The 21,042-nt window shown below is 39.8% G+C and overlaps 1 protein-coding gene across 1 annotated transcript in view; it reads right to left on the minus strand.

The window, feature by feature from the left end:
- NAV1 (neuron navigator 1) overlaps positions 1–21,042 on the minus strand; it is a 147,203-nt gene that overhangs the window by 30,076 nt on the left and 96,085 nt on the right. Inside the window, exons 4-14 of the mRNA XM_018563650.1 lie at positions 18,976–19,114; positions 16,769–17,072; positions 14,931–15,594; positions 13,840–14,202; positions 13,095–13,136; positions 10,566–10,711; positions 7,805–7,972; positions 6,090–6,142; positions 5,848–5,871; positions 5,462–5,539; positions 1,723–1,806 (exon numbers count right to left, since the gene is read on the minus strand). Coding sequence (XP_018419152.1) covers positions 1,723–1,806; positions 5,462–5,539; positions 5,848–5,871; positions 6,090–6,142; positions 7,805–7,972; positions 10,566–10,711; positions 13,095–13,136; positions 13,840–14,202; positions 14,931–15,594; positions 16,769–17,072; positions 18,976–19,114 — 2,065 coding nt within the window. The remainder of the gene's footprint in view (positions 1–1,722; positions 1,807–5,461; positions 5,540–5,847; positions 5,872–6,089; positions 6,143–7,804; positions 7,973–10,565; positions 10,712–13,094; positions 13,137–13,839; positions 14,203–14,930; positions 15,595–16,768; positions 17,073–18,975; positions 19,115–21,042) is intronic.

Genomic DNA, 21,042 nt, shown 5'->3' on the forward strand with positions numbered 1-21,042 from the left:
AAATGAAAATATTATTTTACTGCTGACTGTGTGTTTAGCTTTAAAGTGTTTGTAATCCCTAACAATGAACTTTATTTGCTTTCTTTTGGTTTGGTATATAATCCATTTAAAGCGTTTTCTTTTTGTTTGACAAGTGCAAATAAATACCTTTTGGGGCTGCCAGAATCCATTCCTGTCCTGTGTACTATGCACTGCATTGTTTGTTTAGCCCTGCCTTGTTCAGATCTGTAGAAAACAGAACACCTCCCCCCTTTGTTATGGAGATAACGAGTAGGAGATGTGTTCTGTAGTCCCAACTCCCTTTCTGCTATTAATACAAGCTAAGATTATACAATACCCTTGTGTATGAGGCCTAAGTGTAAAATTGAAGCAAGAATTAAGGGTTAAAAGATCATATTGACACTTCACACAAGCATGAATGCAGGTGGTCAACCTTCAGGATGAATTAAACATAACATAGTGAATTCCAATAAAACAATAAAACACTGGTAATGCATCCCTTAGCCATGTGGGTGTACTGCGAGTAAGTGGATCTTTAATGCAATACAATAAACCCAAAGATTTCTATAAACACATTCCAAAGTGCTGACCATCTACTTGCACCATACGTGAGGTAACCCTTTGACTTTTAACCAGCTATCTTCTTATACGGTATCTTAAAACCAAAATTAGATTTTAGCAGCTCTCTGTTAAATCCTACAATTGTACAATTCACATGCTTACGTTTCAATTTTTTTTCTTCACGTACATTCTAAAACTGCCCTTCCTTAAGGACTTCTCATTGTTCCACTGAAAGCAGTCCGTCCATCTACAGAACATTTTTTTTAGACAAGATGCACATCCATTACAAAGTGCAAGTCAGGCAAGTTTCCGGGTTTTATGCCTGCTTAGTAAGCAGAGGAAAACTGAAAATCGGCTGACGTTTTCCACAACAGCTTTTCGGTCTCGGCAGTTATTAAGCAGCTCTAGATTCTTATATATACAGATCACTGCATAAATGCATCAGAATCATTTCATTGCAAGTATGGGTACCTTTGGGTAATGGAATTGTATATAGGTTCTGATGCAGCAGATTACAGAGACTTGTTAAGCTGTATCATAGTGAATCAATAAAAAATAACAATTGATCTATATTGTGACTGTAGTTTTCAATACAGATTCCATTCAAACACAGACATTATGTTTAGGAGACACTTCTTTTAATATGCAATTGTTGGGCATAGATCAAAAATACATTTCTAGTTTAATACTAGGAGCATGCAAACAACCCTGTTGATATGTGACATGACTTTCTTGATCAAATTGATGCCATGGTGATCACATGTCTTTGTTTGCAAACAAAGGGTTAGTGCTATCACAAGATTATGCTTACCTTAAGCGTTAGGATTGCCTTTAGGGTTACCATTAGCTTTTTTAGCTTTGGCCCAAAAACAGAATAGTGGAAATAGTTGAAATAAACTTCCCTAACTCTTAGGAGTAATTTATTGCCCAAACCATCAGCAATATGTACCACATTTCACCAAACATTTTAGTGACGTTAAATCTCCCTGTCAATGCTTATCCCTAACGTTCACCAATCACAGAATTTAAAGCATGTCACAAAAAATCTGAAGAATTACTAATGGAGAGTCAGTTTTTCTTTAAAAAATACTAAATATGCGTTAGCTCTTATTTACTGACGTAGTGGTAAACCAGCAATATTGCTCATTTGGCATTACTCACCTTCTCGTGTGCAGTATCAGCAAGCAGACGAAGTCTGGAGGTCATGTTCACTAAAGACTGTTCAAATGCTGCAACTAAGTTTGCCTACAAAGATAAAAAAAACACTTCTATTATAAATCTGTAAAGGACTGCAGACTGCAGTATACTCATTGTTTTTGTAATCTATCAAATCTCACACATGCATGCATGAAAAAAATAACTAATGGAAGGCATAGTACACAAACTGAGATCTATGGGCATAGATGACATGGTGGGTACATGGATAGAGAACTGATAAAGTGTCCACAGAGTATTGATAGATGACTCTTTTTCAGATTGGTCTATGGTGGAGAGTGGCGTGACCCAGGGTTCTGTGCTAGGCCCCATACTGTTTAATCTGTTTATTAACGATATCAGGGAAAGTATAAGCAGCCATGTTTCTGTGTTTACTGATGATACTAAAATTGGGAGGGTAATAGACACGGACTTAGACATTATAACATTACAGGAGGACCTTGATAAAATAGGAGAGTGGGCAACTATATGGCAGATGAGGTTTAATGTTGAAAAATTTAAAGTAATGCATTTTGTGGTTAAAAAGTGCTATATATTATTGGGTACTCCACTAGGGAAGTCAGAAATGGAAAAAGATTTGGGGGCCATAGTAGACCACAGATTGAATACCACAGAAAGGATGTCCTTGAGCTGGAAAGAGTCCAGAGAAGGGCAACTAAACTAATTAAGGGGCTAGAGGACCTAAGCTGTGAGACAAGGTTATTAAACTTAAACTTGTTCACACTGGAAGTGAGGCGATTAGGAGGACATTATTTTGATGGCAACATCAGCAATAAACGTTTTACAGTAAACGCTGTAATAAAGACTAGAGGCCACCACCTAAAATTGGTGTAGAAAAGATTTAACCACAAGGGGCTTTTTTTCCAGTGAGATCGGTTAAAGTCTGGAACAAGAAGTGGTATCAGCAGAGAGTATTGATTTATTCAAAAAGCATTTAGATACCTTCCTTAGAGACCGTAACATACAGGGGTACAGACTAACTTAAAAACAAGGACATAAAAGGGACTCGTGTACACATATACAAATGCAAATTAACACACATACACACTAAGGTTGGACTTGATGGACTTGTGTCTTTATTCAACCTCAAATACTATGTAACTATGTACAGTATAACAGAAGGCATAACCACGCCCACATCTCTTGATTGTGGCATAAATTACATATATAGTAAAGGCTAAAGACCATTGCAAAGTTTCTGAGCACCAGCTGCAGTATTGACCATTCTAGTTAAAGCGACGCTAAACTAAATTCAAGTACTTGAACTATTAACAAAACTGTATATCACTTGTGTATAACTTGGCTGTAGATTCTCAAATCATCTCTGAATTTGTACTGATACTGTCCTTCCTTCTGGAGGGTGGCTACCTTTGTTCCCCATGGTCCCTGTGTGTTTATTGTAAAGTAGCCACAGCTCCAAGCTCACTCCAGGACTACAATCTCATGTATAGTTTACTAATTTGTATTGAGACTGAGGGTCATGCACAAATAAGCAACATTTTTGTTATTAGTAGGGCTGCAACAACTAATCGACATAATCGATTATTGAAAAAGTTGTCAACTTTTTCAATAATCGATTAATCGGCTTCCGTTCAGTTGGCCCTGTTCACAGCTCCACACGCTGTGCGCCGCACCTCCTCCCCACCTCACGCTCGCCGCTGCCAGACCCGCTCGCATCCACGCTCCACACGCCGCACCTCCTCCCCGCCTCACATTTCCTGCCCATCCACGATCAAATCGTTAGCTGCAGCTCTAGTTATTAGTTAAAGTACTTGAGTGTATTTTTAAGATTTAACTCCTGCATTTAGTGTCACTTTAAGTCTTTATGTGGCCAATGATTCTCCAAATCAAAGACACCACAGTCACCCAAGCACTAAATGTGTTGCGATGAGCAGAATACACAAAAACGTCACTTTTCATTTTATCTGGCAAGTGAGTCAGTGCTTTATCAGACACTGATAACAATATAAGATCCATGGTAGAAAATAATTTAGCAATGTTTTCTCTATGCTGCATTTTACTAATGTAATTGGGATAATTATACAATAACAAGTAACCTAAAACTAAATAATTCTCTTTGGTTCACACTGTTGGCTAATCTATATTACATCTGTAGCCTTCCTTCTTGCCTGATGCTTATGCATTTTTACAAACCTTGTAGAAACAAGCCTAATTATTGAGAGGCATTGCTATGATGACATGTACTTTTGTATAAAAAGAAAATAAACTTCCCCCTTGCCCCCTAGGGCCTCCTTATCGCATCTATACATACCTCACATCCTGCACTTTGGGCAGATTTTTTTTGTCTTTCTCTGCCACACACTCCTATATTTACAACTGGGCACTGTCCACCTATATAGTAGACAGCAATGGCTTGGTAGATGCTCAGAATGTGCCTGATGCGATGTATGTTTAGAAGTGATTAAGAGAGCCCAGGAGTGGGGGAAAGGCCTTAATGGAAAAGTGCACTTCCACTTGAACTATTACAGAGAAATACTTCTGAGGAAAACACATGTATGTAACCACTACAATAACTATTAATTCATGAAGGAGTTTGTTTTCTTTTATTATTTTGGACATGCAGTCACTTTTATGCAGCACTTTCTATACATTTGTAACATTTTTATTCTAATATGATAATACTGTATATCTTCGATAAAATAGTTACTTGTCCACTCATACCATTTAGAGAACAAGAAGGTAAAGTTTGCAGATGTTTCCTTTGATTTCTAGTCTAACTCCAGTAAACGTTTTGGATAGAACCTTGTTTATAGCCTTTATTAGATTTTTATTGCAGTCTGTGTGTTTGGAATTTCCCCTTCCTGTCTCTGTGACAGACTTGCGAGTAGGACAGAAAGTGAGGTGAAATCTTACCAAAAGAGATACAACAGCAATAAAACCAGTCTGGGTTTTAGTGGGAGAAGGTAGAGCCTCTGTCAGCTTTTAATTTGTATACTCCAGCTGGAGCTTTTTCCTCACTTCCTGTTTCAGGGACACTGTCACCAACAATGGAAATTAGGGGGAAATCTCCCTAAGAGGGTCAAATATAACCTTGAAACCTAACAGAGGCTTTAACTCTTTCCTACTATGTCAAAACCTTAAATAAAATTTGTCTGGAGTATCACTTTAATCTCACATCTGGGGAATAAGAAAGAACTGTGGAACAAATCACAGAAATACTTATTTTCTGTTTATTTTAAATCTATATAAAGCAACAAAATAAAGACTAGCACAAGAATGCAATAAAAAGGTGTACAATGAAAGCTTAATTGAGTGATGTTATAATGACATTAGGTACATCAGAAAAAAAAGGCAGTTTATTTTAGACCAAAATATGTATGTCTGGGCAGGGACATAGACGAAGTTAGAGACAGAAAACAAAGACACAAGATGGGGACTGAGCAGGGTCACCTGGAGGGAAGGGATGGGAGCATAGTGTGAGAAGTGGCAGTTCCCCTGTTACACCAGAAACACAGCATCAAAGATCAGTATCTACCAATGTCAGGAAATTCTCCTGACTATATGACCTATAAAGAATGAGACCCAAATAGAACAATACAGAGAACCTAAGATCAGGTCTAAGAACAAGCTAGGGTAATGCAATCTCAGATGGATAGGCATCCGACAGTTTATGGAAATACTTAAAACTAGAAAGTATGAATAAAAGTCAACTCACAGAACTTACATTGGCAGACAGCTGTGACGTCAGAGCTGCAACCTTTTCCTGTGATGATTCCAGTTCCCTCCGCAGCTTGCGGATTTGCTAATTTGCACAGTGAAACAAAGAAAATAAATATTAGTTCAAAAAATGAAATTGTTAAATGTTACTGTATTAGTAAAGCTACATTAGTATATTATGATGTTCTCTTTTATTAGGATATACTGTATTAGTATACACAATATATTACTATAATGTTCGTACATATTAGCATGTACTGTATACTGTAGGTGTAAGATATCATATTAGTAATATATATAAGGTATAATACTTAGAAGTGAATCATGAGAGTAAAAAAAAAAAAAGAGGGTGAGAGAAGAGCTCTGCAACAAAGGATAGAACACTGAATGTACCTCCGATTGCATCCTTTCCTCAGCCTGATAGACAAGCGTAGCATGCCACAGAAAAATAAAGAGAGGATGTTACAGCATGAGTAAACAGTCTTCCAGCTGCTTATTAATATGTATCTCTACACTCTTATTTGCATTCAAAGCACAAGCAGAGTCTTTCATGCACTGCTAATGAACATAATGATTTCTAAACACAGCATGGGCAGCTGTGGCTGCAGCTACACTTTTATACAGTTGGTTCTTACAGAAGAGTATGTCGACGATGCGCTTGATGCCAGTGACAGAACAGAACCGTGAACTGAAAAATAAAGGGATCATCAGATTAGTAAAAATGTAAAGCTTTCCTGAAAAATAAAGCCATTATACTAAACTTGTAAGTTCATAGTTTGTGAACACTGATGCCATGGAGACTTTCAGGAATGTGATTTGCTACAAATGGTGCATGCCCTGCTCTTTTGATGACAACTAGCGCTAGCACTGATGGCAGTTTTTCAGCGTACTGTTGTCTGTATTGCCTAACAGATACAGGTGACTACAGGTGACTGAATCCAAACCCACCAGTACTTACAAAGTTCAGAAAGTGTTTCTGCACTGTGTACAGTGAAATTATCACAGCAGATAGGCCATCTGTATGCTGTTTGCCAATTATTTTATAGATGCAATAAAAAAAAACTGTATTTTTCTTTGCACATTAATGGACGTTGGAAGTCAGCAGAGCTTCTCCTCATTCATTAGGGGGAAATTTCCTCCCCTGGGATGATGCACATGGTCATATGTCCTAGTCACATGTGCCAGAGTTGCAGGAAGTAAAGGGAGATCTAGTAATCTGCCCTCAGTTAACTTGGCCACTGTCAGAAGACTGGAGAAGAAAAGGGAAATAAGGTATGTAAAGAATACAAAGCCGGCAATTATCTAGAAGTATGCATTTGTAGATTGTCATTACTAAACATTTCTAAAGCCGTGTTTGTTGTTATTTTAACCACTTGAAGGCCATAGTGTTTCACCCCCTTCCTGGCCAGGCCATTTTTCAGTATTCAGCAATGGGTAAAGGTCCGCCTTAAGGTCTCAATTTCAATAACATTTGAAAAGTTATGGGCATGCAAATTATCTAGCAGATGCATTATTTTCTACTATCACTAAAGCTGTCAATACAACTATAGAAGCATTATAATATTTGTAATATCCAGACTAGGGATGCACTGATATATTGGCCGCCAAAACATATTGACCGAAAATGGCACTTGGAGGACAGAGTATGTTTAATGTGTCCACAATGAATGAATGGGAAGTGAACTACATTACTTCCTGTTCATTCATGATTGTGTATATAGTAAACATAAAATCTGCACAAGTTATGAATGAACAGGGACAATCAGTATAGAGGATTCCTGTTCATTGATAACAGGGGCTGCAGAAAAAGAGCTTGATAACTGTGTGTCCTTAATCTCTTTTTCTATTTTAAAAGGGAAATATCAGGGGTCTGTTTAGACCTCTAATATTTCCCCGAAGCCCCCAACAGTAAAGTAAAAAATAAAAATATTTATTAAAAATGAATATATAAAAATAAAAAAACATTATAAAAAATTAAATATTTAACTTTTTTTGAAAAAAGGCCTGAAATTTTTTTTCATTTCAGTTTCGTTTTTAAATTTTCATTTCGGTGCACCTCTAATACAGACTGTCACTAGATACAAAACTCAGTATTACATGATACACAACATAAATGGATGACTGCATGCACATTGAGATGCTATATTGACAATTTTGCGCTGTTTTTGCAAAACTCAAACCAATACCAATTGGTCAGGGAAACAATTTCTAGCTCAAGCACAGGACATTTCAGTCAATAAAAAAGGTCTACATAACAACATGTGCAAATTGTAAACATGAAAACATATTTTTAAATATAATTACATCTTCAAATCAGTTTTGCTGCATTGAAATTGTGCAATATTCTCACCATCATCAGCGGGATCTCTAAATGAGCCAGACCTAGTCATTGTTCCTTTGGGTCTGTCAGCAAGTGATAATGAACTTCCCAGATTCGAGGAGCTAAAAAGCTCAAAAGAAGAGTCGTGAGCTGGAATACTGCTGGATCGAGCAATACGAGGAGCAGATGATGGGCTCACTGTAAGCAGACAGACAGAACATGGTCATAGGTAGGAATGCATGAGATACAAGGAAACTTAGGAAATAATCATAGAGACTCACAAGATTAATGCACATTATGTAAATGCTACCGGAAAATGTAGGAACTATAAAAACTACTTCAAATAAGGTTGGATGAGAACCTTAAGGGCCTGTTCACACGACGTCCGTTTTGTGTGCTGACCGGATCCGTATGCTGCTGCACTCAAAATGCATCCCAGTGTATCCCTATGTGTTTTATGGGCTACAGTTCTCACGTGCGCAGTCTGTTCAGCTTACGAAAGAAAAAATACTGCATGTCACATTTTGTCCGGTCACGCACGAACCGCAACGAAAACGCAACGCAATGCAGCTAAGGGAAAAAAATAAATTGTATTCTTGCTCCACTTATTATGATGTTATCAACGATAGACAGACAGGTTGGGGTAGAGGTAACGACATGAACTGCAAACATTTGGAACATGCCCATTACCTTGCCATGGACATACGAGTAAAGGAAAAAAATGTATCCGGGTGACCTCGCAAATCCCCATACAAACTCCAGAACTGACCCTTGGAGTCCCGGAGCCTCAAGATTGGGTGTACCCAATAACAACGTCTCCTGCGGGCTCGTTCTCTGCAGATTGCTGTAGCCAGCACGAGCAACATGCCTGCAAATATCTGATACATGTCTGATCACCAGCTTTACATACACAAAGGGAAGTAGATGTTCCGAGAGGGCGGAAGTGACCTCAGAGGCTTAATCTGCATACTGACAGCCCCTTGGCTTAAAAAAAAAAAAGAACTGTCAGCATCCGGACCGAAAACGCATCAAAAACGCACTGCATTAGCAGCTCCACGTCTGCTGATCAGGACTTGATCTCATGTGAACAGGCCCTAAATGTAAATGATTTTGTAAAGGAAGAAATCTTTATGCAAGAAGAAAAAATGATGGAGAAATAACATACCATGCCTTCTAAATAAATTCCATAAATATGGTGCTCATACGAAAGCAAACATTCATGGTACAAGGCCTTAATGCAGATATTAATATTTCCAAGTCTGGAAGGACAGGTCCTATAGCGTAGCCTATCTTTAAGTTTCCTATAATATTCAGCAGCAATGAAAATGAATAATATAAGCATATTAGAGTGTGGCAGTGCTATGCAAATGCTTCATAGGACTTGCAATATGCTAAATATGTAAAAGAGAACTATTGGGAGAGTTATATATATTATTCCCAATAGTTAGAGCTGGTGTGTGACACTACAGCTGTCAAGGGCCGGCTCTATAGCTCCAGAACTGAGTGATCACAAACTGCCGATCGCTCAGTTCACTGTCTTCTCCGTGCAGAGAACAGTTCTCCCCTCCGCTCTCAGTTCCTCCAGCACTCACTGGAGGGACAGACAGGGAGGAGGCAGCACAGCTGGCTCTGGCTCTAGAGAGCCAGAGCCAACTGTCAATCAAGCAGCAGAGTGCATCCTGACAATATTGTCAGGATCTTTCCTGGCTGCAGTGTGGCTTTGCACTGTCAGCATATAGGGGCAAAAGCCTGATAGATGCTGACTCTGGGTCACAGGAGTGCATTAATAAATGTATTCCTGCGACCCAAAAGAGAACTAAAGCCCCCCAAAATACTGGCTTTAGTTCTCTTTTAAAACGGCCACGTACATTTAGACCTATATAAAACATGTTCTAGTATTTATTTCCTTATTTAAAAATCAAAATGCGTTAACTGAGCTGAATTGAAGTAAGGAGGAAAACACCTGAGTATATCTGTTATAATAGTTGTGGACATGCATAAAGCCGTGATATTATAGATGTTTTTACCAGTAGTACTCTCATACATATCATACTAATACTATTCTCATAGATCCCTCCCCTAGTATGGCCTGCATTGTAGGTCCCATACCCTAGCAAATTCACATTTCTTCTTTCGGAACACACACCTACCCACCCACATCCAACCAACCAACCGTCATGAACTAAGGAATATAAATACAAAAAACCAAACACAACCACCTATCAGTGTGCACATGTAAACATACAAGCAACAATCCAACATGCATGCACAGACATTAAGTGCCAGCTACAATGACAAATGCAGGTAACAGTTCATAAACTGTTTCTTCAAAAACACACTAGCTCTTTTGCTTAGAGCGCCCTGAGCTTGCACTGTGGCTTTTTAACCTTTGCTGCAAGCCATGACCTTGGCCTGGACTTTGATACATATATTATTATTATTATTATTATATAAGATTATTATTATAATCTTATGCAGCCTTCTGACTTGCACAATGAATCCTGTTAGGACACACAGAAACTGAAGTACCCATACGAAAACTTCTACCAAGTGACCTTGCTGGAATGAAATGAGAACCACACTGTTAAAAGGGCAGATATTCAAACCACTGAGCTACTGATCTACACTAAAAGCAGCCAAAAAAAGCATCCGTGGTTGTGAGGTAAACCAACACTTTCAGATGTCAGGTCACTAAAGAAACCTTATTTAAGGTCTACAGCAAACAGCGGAAAAAGACAAGGATAAAGTTAGTAGCCTTGACTACGAGATGGAAAGAATAGTCTAAACTTACCTAAGCATGCTAATGGAGGTTTGCCAACATTAGTTAGTGCGAGTGGTGGGGGTAGAGGTGATAAATCATCATTATCTTGAATTGCTCCAATTGTGTGTGAATGTCGCCTTTCCTTGGGTTCCTCTTGAGAATGATGTGACTGGTACCTTAGAAAGAAGGTTAAATGAAATATTTTAAATTCATTGCAGTTTTAAGGAAGTTCCCATTCAGACACCTTCTGCGTGGTTCTCAGAGACAGATTCTTGGTTGGCCAGCTATAAAATATTTAGCAACAACGATATAGGAATCATGTTCTGCACCTGGGATTTCGGAGCAAGTGGTCCTGGGCTCAAAAGAAAGCGTTCAACACAAACACTTCAGGCACAGGGTCAGCGGCTAGGGTGTAGCAATAGGGTTAGCTTATGTTACTGGTTATGTGTTCAATGTTAGGGTTAAGGCTAAATGTTTTAAGTGCTAGGCGAAAGGTAAGGAATTAATTGTTAATGTCAGGTGAAGTTGTAACAGTTTTGTTGAATTTTAGGGGTTAGTTAAAGATTCAATCAACTTCAGTTTGAAAGATGCTAGAGTTAAACCACATGCCAATATCTCTTGTGGGCTCTACTAGTGAGATAGACACTCTTTAATTACATCTTTTTTTGCGAATATGAGGTGGCCCCCCTCTTCCTGTTGGATTTTTCACATATTTTATATTATTGAGAAAGTGGGAAGTGACAAGGAAATCTGGAAACTGCCAGGAGGAATTATGGCAGGGAGATTGCACTGCTGGAGTATCCACAACATATATGAATCCAAGGACTGACACACAACACCACACACCATTTTACATTATGTTAGGAAACAATTAGTATGACCCAATTTTTTGGTAAAATATAAAAGACGGGGTCGCGTCGGGTAAATAGACACCAAACATGTCAAGTCTTAAAATAAAATCGCAAAAAAAGACCATACCCAAAATTGGCCTTAGGCAACGCTTTAAAAGCTTTTACCGCTCATCAGTTTAGTGTTATCAGTGATTAATGGCCCTAAAATTATTGCTCTCACTGCGACGTTCACGGTGATATTTGACATGCGCCGTATAATGGGGGCAATTGTCGTTTTTGCACGTATGCGCACCCGATGCATGTTTGCACGCATGTATGTATGGGTGGGGATTTTAAAACATCTTTTTGTTTTTTTATTATTTTTTTTTCGTGTGACTAATTTTTTTCAACTTTAATCTTTTTTTTTCAATTTTTTTTCTCAGGGCTACATGAAGAGCGGGCAGATCATTTTGTACAAGTGATCTGGGCTGTTGTACATGTCTTGCACAAGCGATCTATACGGCTGTACTTGTAGCCGCCTTCCTCCAAAGTCCGTCTTCCCCTTGCCTCACCTGCCCTCTTTTGGGGTCTCCCGCTCTTCTGGGGAAACGGGGACCACTGAAATGATTTCAGGATGGATAGCGGGGAGCAGACCAGAGAATGGCCGTTCTCCGATTTGATCTGCGATCAGTGAGACAGGAGCGCTGTACTCACAGCATTTCCTGTCTCAGCTGCACAGGAGGTACAGCATTGTGCTCGATCTTCTGTATTGGAGAGCAGGCTTCATTAAGAGAACCTGTCGCATCCAAATGCTATCACATAGGGCCTTGCTATCCCCTGTGTGATAGAAATAAAGTTAAGTGAAAAAAATAAGGAATAAATAAATAATAAATTAAAAAAAAAGGGATAAAAACACCACCCCCACCATCTGCATGTGAATAAACACACACGTAGGGCATTGTGTATGTGGGTGCGCTGTATGTGGGTGCGCTGAGTGCTGCCCCCATTCCAGAGTGTGCCATATTGTGGTAGTCGGGCAGCAGCACTCTCTAACACGCACAATGTGCATGAAAGGGTAAGTTGACTTGCCCAAGTAATGTGGACTGCACTATGGATTTTGACATTTTGAATTTCGCTCACAAATTGCAGGCAGTCTTCGGTCAGTGCCCGACAGATGATGGCGTGGACCAATGAGAAGCTACTCTTTTTAGCATGGCTAAATACAGTTTTGGTTAAAATGATTGTTTGTATCACAAGCAGATTGTCATGACAAGTAGGGACAAGTAGATTGGGTTACCGCTTTAAGTAGTTTTTTAAAAAAATTCCACCCCACTGTATAGTATAAGGGCCTACCAGGCCAGTTAGAGTTTTCATCATCAGTTCTTGTGTATTGTTATAGATCTGCTGAACTGACAATTCAGAATCAGAGTTTGCACAGATTGTTTTCATGTCTTGTTAATCTGCTGAACTGACCAATAAGACAGTTTGTCTGTAGCTTTAGTATTAGCTAGAAATGGAATCTCTCACTTATGGACCTGTGGGTGCTTTATCAGCTTTTACCAAAGGTGATCATATCCCACAATTCAGAGAAGGCTGCCAAAGATGCACAAAAGTTACAGAAAGGTGGGACATCTAATTTAAACAAAATTAGGTATGCCAAAAATATGAAAAAAGTTTTATGATTCAAATGTATACTTTCACTAAAATGACAAACATAACTAGTACATACCTCAGCCCTTTTTTGGGCAATGTGTTTCTATCCTGGATAGTGCTGTAGAAAAAAATTTCAGAAGTGAATATTAAAATGTATGTATTTTGATATCATAAACAAATCCAGCATATCACCTTTGGAGCAGAAAACTAAAGAATTAGTCATGATATCACTTAAATAATACTAATATTGAATCATTATTAACTATCTGAAGTTTAGTAACTATAGTGGTCACTGATGCACCAAATAAGAGCTGAAATAACTACAGGATGTAGACCAGTGGAAAGTGAGATAAAACAGTAAGTGTCTGTGTTGATAGGCTTGTGTCGAAGGCATCAGTTTGACTTCAGTTTAAAACACTTCCGAGATCATTCAGAATTCATTGACAGGCACATCATCTGCACTTGATCTCTTTCTGATCCGCATGTCACCTGCTTCAAGTGGGTTTTGCATTCCCATAGTTTTATATGGGAATCCGAAATCCGCTTGAAGCAAACAAAAGCTCATTGACAGAGGCCCTAAATGTGTGAGGTTGCATTGTAAGTGCATGGCTCTGCAATAGGCTTAAAAGGACACATCTTAAACCTCTGCACCATGAAGGAAGAGGATTGGTTTAACCCCTTCGTGACTGACGACGTACAGTGTACGTCGCCAGCATCGGGGCTGTTTAAACAGACTCCCGGTGACTTTTGCCGCCGGGACTCTGTTTAAACTTGTAGAGCCGACTGTCGGCTTTACAACAGAAGCGATCCTGGCGACACACTTCTCAGGTGCAGGTGATTTGAGGGACATATCATTCCACCCAGTGTCAGGAATTTGATCTTCCCCATCTTCACTAAATTGTACAGGTGGAACACTAATAGAAAGCGGAAGTGACTCCATGCTACGATGTAAGGCCGAGAGTTTAGGATACATCCTAAGATTACTTAGACCCTGAGAAAAGCTGGCAGAGTTTATATTCAGAATCGGAGCTGGACTTGGAGTGAGGCAGGCAACGCCTGAGGGAAGTTCATGTTGTTTGGTTGGTGCCACGTCTGTAACAGAGGGTGTAAAATCTAGGCTGTTAGAGTTCATTTTGTCCAGATTAGATAACGTTGGAGTCTTCATGAAAGGTTTGGTTATTGCCCTAGAAAATAAGGAAAACAATGAATAAAACAAAATGAAGATATGTTTGGTGTCATAACTGAAAGTGGAACAATCATCCCAAGACAAGGGTGGTGGCCTTCAACATCATCTATCACACACAGCAATTCATACTTTCAAGCTGTGTATCTCGGACAATAAATCCCCTTATGTCCTGAATATGCAAATAAACCAGATTAGTTTCATGAACTTCACTTCTTCTGTTCTTCTGTCCTGTTCTTGGACAATCAACATCTGCCTTGACACACTGCATGCTTCCTTGGTGATAAGGGACATACTGCATGACACCATGGTGACTGACTTACCCATGTGGCTATAAATAATGGATATGGGTCTGATACTAATAAGAACCGAAGAGGCTACTTGGATGTGAGGGTAAACAACATTAGAGAACAAGTTCAGTTGACAATGACTAACTACTACTAACTGTACCATGAACTGAATGAATAAGATGCTTAACAGACATAGACTTTACTCTAGTTAGTTAAGACATACGATAAAAAAGACATTCTTTCCCTTTTATTCTTAAATCCCTTAGATGCAAGAAATATTTTCTTGAATAGTTACAAACATTTTTTGGCAATTAATGTTTCATTTCCTCTCTGTTCTATCTTTCTTGGGCCTGAAATAAACTGAAAGGGTGAAATCTTAATAAGTGTAGAAGACTGTAAGTAGATGATGTCTGCACGGGCACTAGATAATAATTCTTACCTGTGAGGTGTAGTTGGCGTGCCGTCTTTTACACTATTCACAGTTGGTTCTACTGGATTTGGCGTACTTGTCCGAGATTCTGTGTCTTGAGCTACAGCTTTGGCACGCGCCTTCTCTTTTTCACGATCTGTCTGGTTAACACCTAGTCGACCACCGGCAACTTTGGATGGTTCTTTCAAGCGAGAACTAGAAGTCCCCACTGTCTTTCCGTGTACTGGCACAAGGCTTGCATCCACAGTGCTACTGAGTGGCCGACTGCCGCTCCTGCCTGCAGTAACACTCATGGAGCTAGATTTGGCAGGGCGAGGAAGACTGCGGTACTGTATATTGGTGCGAGCAGTGGGTGAAAGAAAGCCAGGCTCTGCTGCACCGGAAACATCCAAGCTTGTCTTCCGATTTCCACTTACGGTGCCAGATGTGGGCTTTACGGGGATTCCTGAGGATTTGGGAGTTTTGCCTAATGTGGCAGAATTGCCAGTGAGAGGGGAAGATGGTGCAGCAGGCTTTTTGTAGCCGAAAGATGATGCAGGGCGAGCAATGCCTGAGGGGGGTTTCTTAGCATCTGGTGAACGTGGATCTCGTCCAGCATCAGAAGAAGACCGCTGCAGTCCAGCAGTTTTTAAGCTGAGCTTAGATTTGTCAGTTGCTTTCTGCTCTGGTTTACCTACAGAAATATCAAAATAAACTTACTAAACTCTGTACGCCACTTTATTAAGTCTGCTCATTTTTACAGAAATCATCTTTTTATACTAACAGCTTAAACAAAACATATTTACATAGAGATTGACACCGGACACACTGGCCAGCAAAGAACAAGACTTTCAAAGACATTTGGATGTTTATTAGTGTTGTGTAAAAAAGCGCAGGGTAATAAATAGCAGATAAGGGTCCAATAACACTTGTGTGTCTTTGCACGTTCCCGGATGCAAATGTTTAAATGCATTTAGTTTTCAATGGGCTCTCAACTTATCTGCCTCATTTTCTTTCACAATGAATGTGTTCTTTATTACATGCCAAGTAGTTTGCTCCAGAGTAGGGTTGCTTGTTTTCCATTAAAAATCAATGGCAATGCAATGTAAATGCATACACAGCCCATTGTTGTGCCACGTGTTACCACACACGCAAAGATATGAACACTGCCTAAAGGTGACTTTAGGCAGTGACATGTGGTTAGGGATGGACGCTACATAATGATTTGCTCTGGATTGCTTTTGGTTAACATTAAAGGTGTCTCCATTTATATTTCATACTTAGGATCATGAGGGTGGAAGTGCTTGCCACAGGTGCAACAAGTAGATTGCACTGGACTGTACTTACAAGAGAAGGTTAGAGAATTGGGAACAGGAAAATTAGCTCCGTTTACACTTCATTGCTCCTTCAACTTCCTGCTAATTACTGGGCAATAGGGTTTGAAAATAAGTAACCTTACAAGATAACTCTACTTTAAAATAGTATGTTGTCCTGGCAATTTTCTTTCTGGTCTCCTGGTTTTCATGAAGACTTAGACGGCTCCGAAATAGGAGACTATAAAGATTATTGTGTAAAATGCCCAAACCCTAGTACCCAAACATCACCTATTCCTCCGATGGTTCTAATCCAATATTGATTGCTTGCCAGGGTTTAGCACATTATTGCTCTTGCTGCTGGCCAAAGTTTTTTATCCCAGAGACCAACTGCAGACATCCTACTAAACCATTTTGATCATTTGATCCACTAAACATGACGGGCAAACCACAATACAGTCAACAGAAACCTTGCACTGCATACTTTAAAAGCAGAAAATTATTTTCTTAAACATTACTCTTACATAAATAAATACATTTCTAAGATGCTATTACCTCCACCACCTCCGCTTCCTCCTCCTTTTTGAGTGGCCGTTCCAGTGGGAGTGTGGGTAATTGGGGAAGTCACACCAACTGGTGGATTTTTTCCTTTACGCAGTGGCTGGCCAAGCGTTACAGGCTTCTTAGTCTCTGATTTTTGAGCATCATCACACCTCTCCCGCCGCCATCGAGATGATCCATGCTCTGACTTTAGGCTACCACTATCATACTCCATCCTGCGTGATCCCCGTTCTTCTGGTTCACTATGCCAGCTCAGTCCGCTTTCTGCTAATGAGCGCTTTTCAGAATCTGTGCGGAGCTATACAACAAAAAATTTGTATTGAATTACTATGAACAAAGCTAAGAAATCTTTAGCATCTTTTCAGAAATGACACACACAAGAAAGTATCAGAGTTATATTTAAAAAGGCAGCACCACTTAAAAATGCTTGACAAGTGAACGCATCCCACCTCACTTCTCTATTCAATAAGGGGTTTATTTATAATGGGTTTGCTGAGCATATATCGGGATGAACACTGTTCGCACAAACTTAAAGCCGGAGATGGAGCACATCCCTGGCTGCTCCTTGGCACTATCTAGTGGCTGTAATGCTGTGCGAAGCTTTCACTTTTCCTGATGACATGCCGAACACAGATCAATAACAACGTTTATGGGTGAAGAGTAAAGGTGGCTGGTGACATACTCTCTTGCTTTTAAAAATCACCCCATAAGTGTGTATGCTCAGCTGACCATATCCACATGTTTAGGACTCTACCAACCTATTTATATGCCCCCATGTCATGCTAAGCCTACACTGTTCTGTTCTCAGCTTATAGTATGCAAACCTTCCAAATCATAAACACGTGAGGGCCCATACCTAATCAACAATTCTGCAATGGCATGAATTAGGAAGTTGGGTGACAAAGCTGCTACTCTATTATGATTGTGGGTAGAGTGAAAGATGAAAACAGGACAGTGTGAGATGATATATTGATAAAGGAGGTGTCTCTGAATGAAGGTAGATTAAGCACTGCTGCTTTAGTTGCCTGCCCAGCAACCAAAGAAAATGTAAGCTTAAAGTATAACTTTACTGATACAAATATGTGAGCTGGCTATAAAGCTAAACCACTGGCTTAACTTCTGATTCGCTGTTCTTGAACAACTATGCAGACCAGGAAAGTCAGGGAACCAGCATTTGCACTAGGGATGCCCCGATACCCATACTAGTATGGGTATCGGTGCCGATCCCGAGTATTTGGGCGAGTAGCCGTACTCGCCCAAATGTTCCGATGCCTAGCCCGATACTTCCTGTATCAGGAAGCCGGCTCCATGCTCCCTCATTACTTGTCATTATACGCTGCCCGGCCTCCTGATTCGTCGGGAAGCTGGCCAATCAGGAAGCAGGGCGTTGTGTAATGACGCAGAGCCTGGCTTCCTGATTGGCCGGGAAGCCTGCTTCATGCTCCCTCGTCACCTCAAGACGAGGGAGCATGGAGCCGGCTTCCCGGGCCAATCAGGAAGTCGGGCAGCGTGTAATGACTCGCTGCGCGGGCTCCTGATTGGTCGGGAAGCTGGCCAATGTATGGCTGTTTCAGGGGTTCGGCTGCCTTCACTTCGGGCAGCTGAGTGAATAAAGCAAAACAAATGGCAAACACACTCATCAATTTGTTACCAGCTTTAGAGCAAGGTGCACATGGAAGGGCTTTATACAGTACAACACCAAAAAGTTTCCCACCACATTTTGCATGCTGGCTTGTGAGTGTGCTGGGAAACTTTTTGCTGCTGGTGCAGTGACGCATGGGGGTCTCAGCTGCCGTTGTGATATGCGGGGTCCCTTGTGTGTCCCTGTGCCTTTAAGGGAGGTTGGGCTTCCTCCTGACAAACCTGCACCCAATTTTATCTTTTGCTGCATGTGATCCAAGATGGAGACTCTCATAGTTTAGAGTTTAGGACCGCACTATATAGGAGGTGCCTTGGCGAGGCAGTGCGGCTTTCACATTTTCTGCAGAAGACGTGTATCTAAACCGCTGCTTTTAACCTTTGCGGTGAGACAAGTTTTTTTGCATGCTGGCTGGTGAGTGTGCTGGGAAACTTTTAGCTGTTTTAGCTTAGTGAATAACGCCCTATGATTCACAAGACATGTTCACTGTATAAGAGGCAACCAATATGACTATACACTGCTATCCGATAGATATCCTTTCTTACAAGCAATTTTTACTTACAGCAATGGTGGAGCTCCGTCTGGACGTGGTGGGTGTGGAGGGAAGGGAAGTGAGTGAAGAGCTGGCGTTGCACTCTTCTGAACTGAGATTCCCTGATGCATCACTCAGGCCACTGCTTATAGAGCTGCTCTCGTCCCAGCTGTTGATATGAAAAAAAATTACATTACATGCTTTACTTGGTGACTATTTGTACAATTTATTATACTAATATTATGATACCTTTTTAGATAATATCCTGCCCCTGTCTCCCTGTTTTGGGTGCAATGCTTTTATCGCACCCAGGTAGCACAATCAATTTATTTGCACCACCCGATCTCACAGTAGTTCCAACAGAGCACGTAACCAGAATGTGCAACTGGATGTTATGCTATTCCCAAATATGCACATGCTAGGCTGTGCAGTAATTATTTAGGCCAGTGGGTAAGAAATTGCAATATTATCCTTCCACAGATTCAATGTTCCTTCACGCTTGTCATAAATGGCAATTAAATTCAAGGTGTTTGGTCAACCTTTTTATGTTTAATTTTTATTCAATACTAAATCATTTTGGGTTTTGTGTTTGTATATACTGTAGGCACCAGTAACAGAATGTTAAAGGTTCAGTGACGATTTTCTCTTCAGGTAGGACAGCAAAAATCAATAAACACAATAAGGCAATTCTAAGAAAGCAAACCAAATAGTGAAAGGTTTACTGCTATTTCAATTTTAGAAACATGTGAAGCTATAGAATTAGTTAGAACAAAATAGTGAAACAATTAAAAATGAATGCCTCCTGTGCCTAACAGGTGCATTTAGCAATCTGACGCACAGTACTTTTCATTGATCCTACTGTGGCCAGCAAGTTCAATTTGAGATCCTGTACTTGAATGTTCATTTACGTTTTACTTTTCTAACACTTTCTTGATTTCTGAATCAACATATCTAAGAGATATGTGTGACTATGCTACAATAAGGCATAGCAAAACCCCAAACCAAAATGTAAATATTGCAGCTTTCCAGTCCTTAGATGTGGTGGCTGCATTAATTTTCATTTTCAGCCTTTCTTTCCTTTATTTTCACTTAGTAATCCTGCAAATAACACTTCATTTCCCTTTTTGTCTACACTCATTTCTCTATTGTATCTATGGAGGGAGCCATGATTGTCATACAGGTTGGACTTCGAACATGTCTTTCTTTCTTTGTCTCCATTGCACGGTGGATTGATGGAAGTAGTGGCTTATACAATAAAGACAAGGCTTTATATGATTTCTTTTAAGCTCACAGGAAGTGACAAGGACATTGCATTTCTGACAAGATCAACAAGTATTTTATGTACTTGTTGAAAATGTTCTCAGCCTATAAAGTCAAGACTGATGCAGCCAGCATATAAGGACAGTATATATACAGCAATATATTGAATTTTTGTTTTTAGGTTTTAATACCTTTGAGGGCTTGTTCAGACCAAATGCAGACCAGATCTGCATGAGTTTCTGCACACACAGTGCAGTGGGTTGTGCCGTGTTTTTGATGCGTTCCTGGCCGTTTTTGGTTAAAAAAAAAACACTTTTTTTTACTTTAGAATGGGCTTTCGGTGCGCTCCAGGGTGTTTGCATGCGTTTTAGAGGTCCCAGAGCAGGTAAAATAGGGCTTGCTGCAGTTTTTTTTACATGCTCTGGAACTGAATGCTGCGGTATGAACTAGAGCCCAAAATACCTTTGGAATAAATTGGACGGAGTTTTGATACGGTCTGTAACTGCTCTGATCTGCTCCTGGAACGCCCTTGGTGTGAACAAGGCCTTAAGCTTCTAATTGTTTGTGCCCACTGACAATGATAGAGTTCATTTAAAATGATATATACCTTTAAAAAAATCACATGATAATTAACCTATTAATAAGGTAAATTCCATTTCTTCTTACAGTTTTCTTATAGCAGTGCTGTACAATTCACCCATATGATAGACTAAACTCAATGCAACTAATCAAATCAAATAAGAAGTCAACAAAAGAGACCCTTCTTTCAACTGATTTACAGAGCTCTTGCTCATTGTGACTCTTCCACATCAACTGGTTGTCATCAAATTTTTACAA

This window comes from Nanorana parkeri, unplaced genomic scaffold, assembly GCF_000935625.1.
Source record: "Nanorana parkeri isolate BGI_ZX_2015 unplaced genomic scaffold, ASM93562v1 scaffold683, whole genome shotgun sequence".
Classification (NCBI taxonomy): Eukaryota; Metazoa; Chordata; class Amphibia; order Anura; family Dicroglossidae; genus Nanorana; species Nanorana parkeri.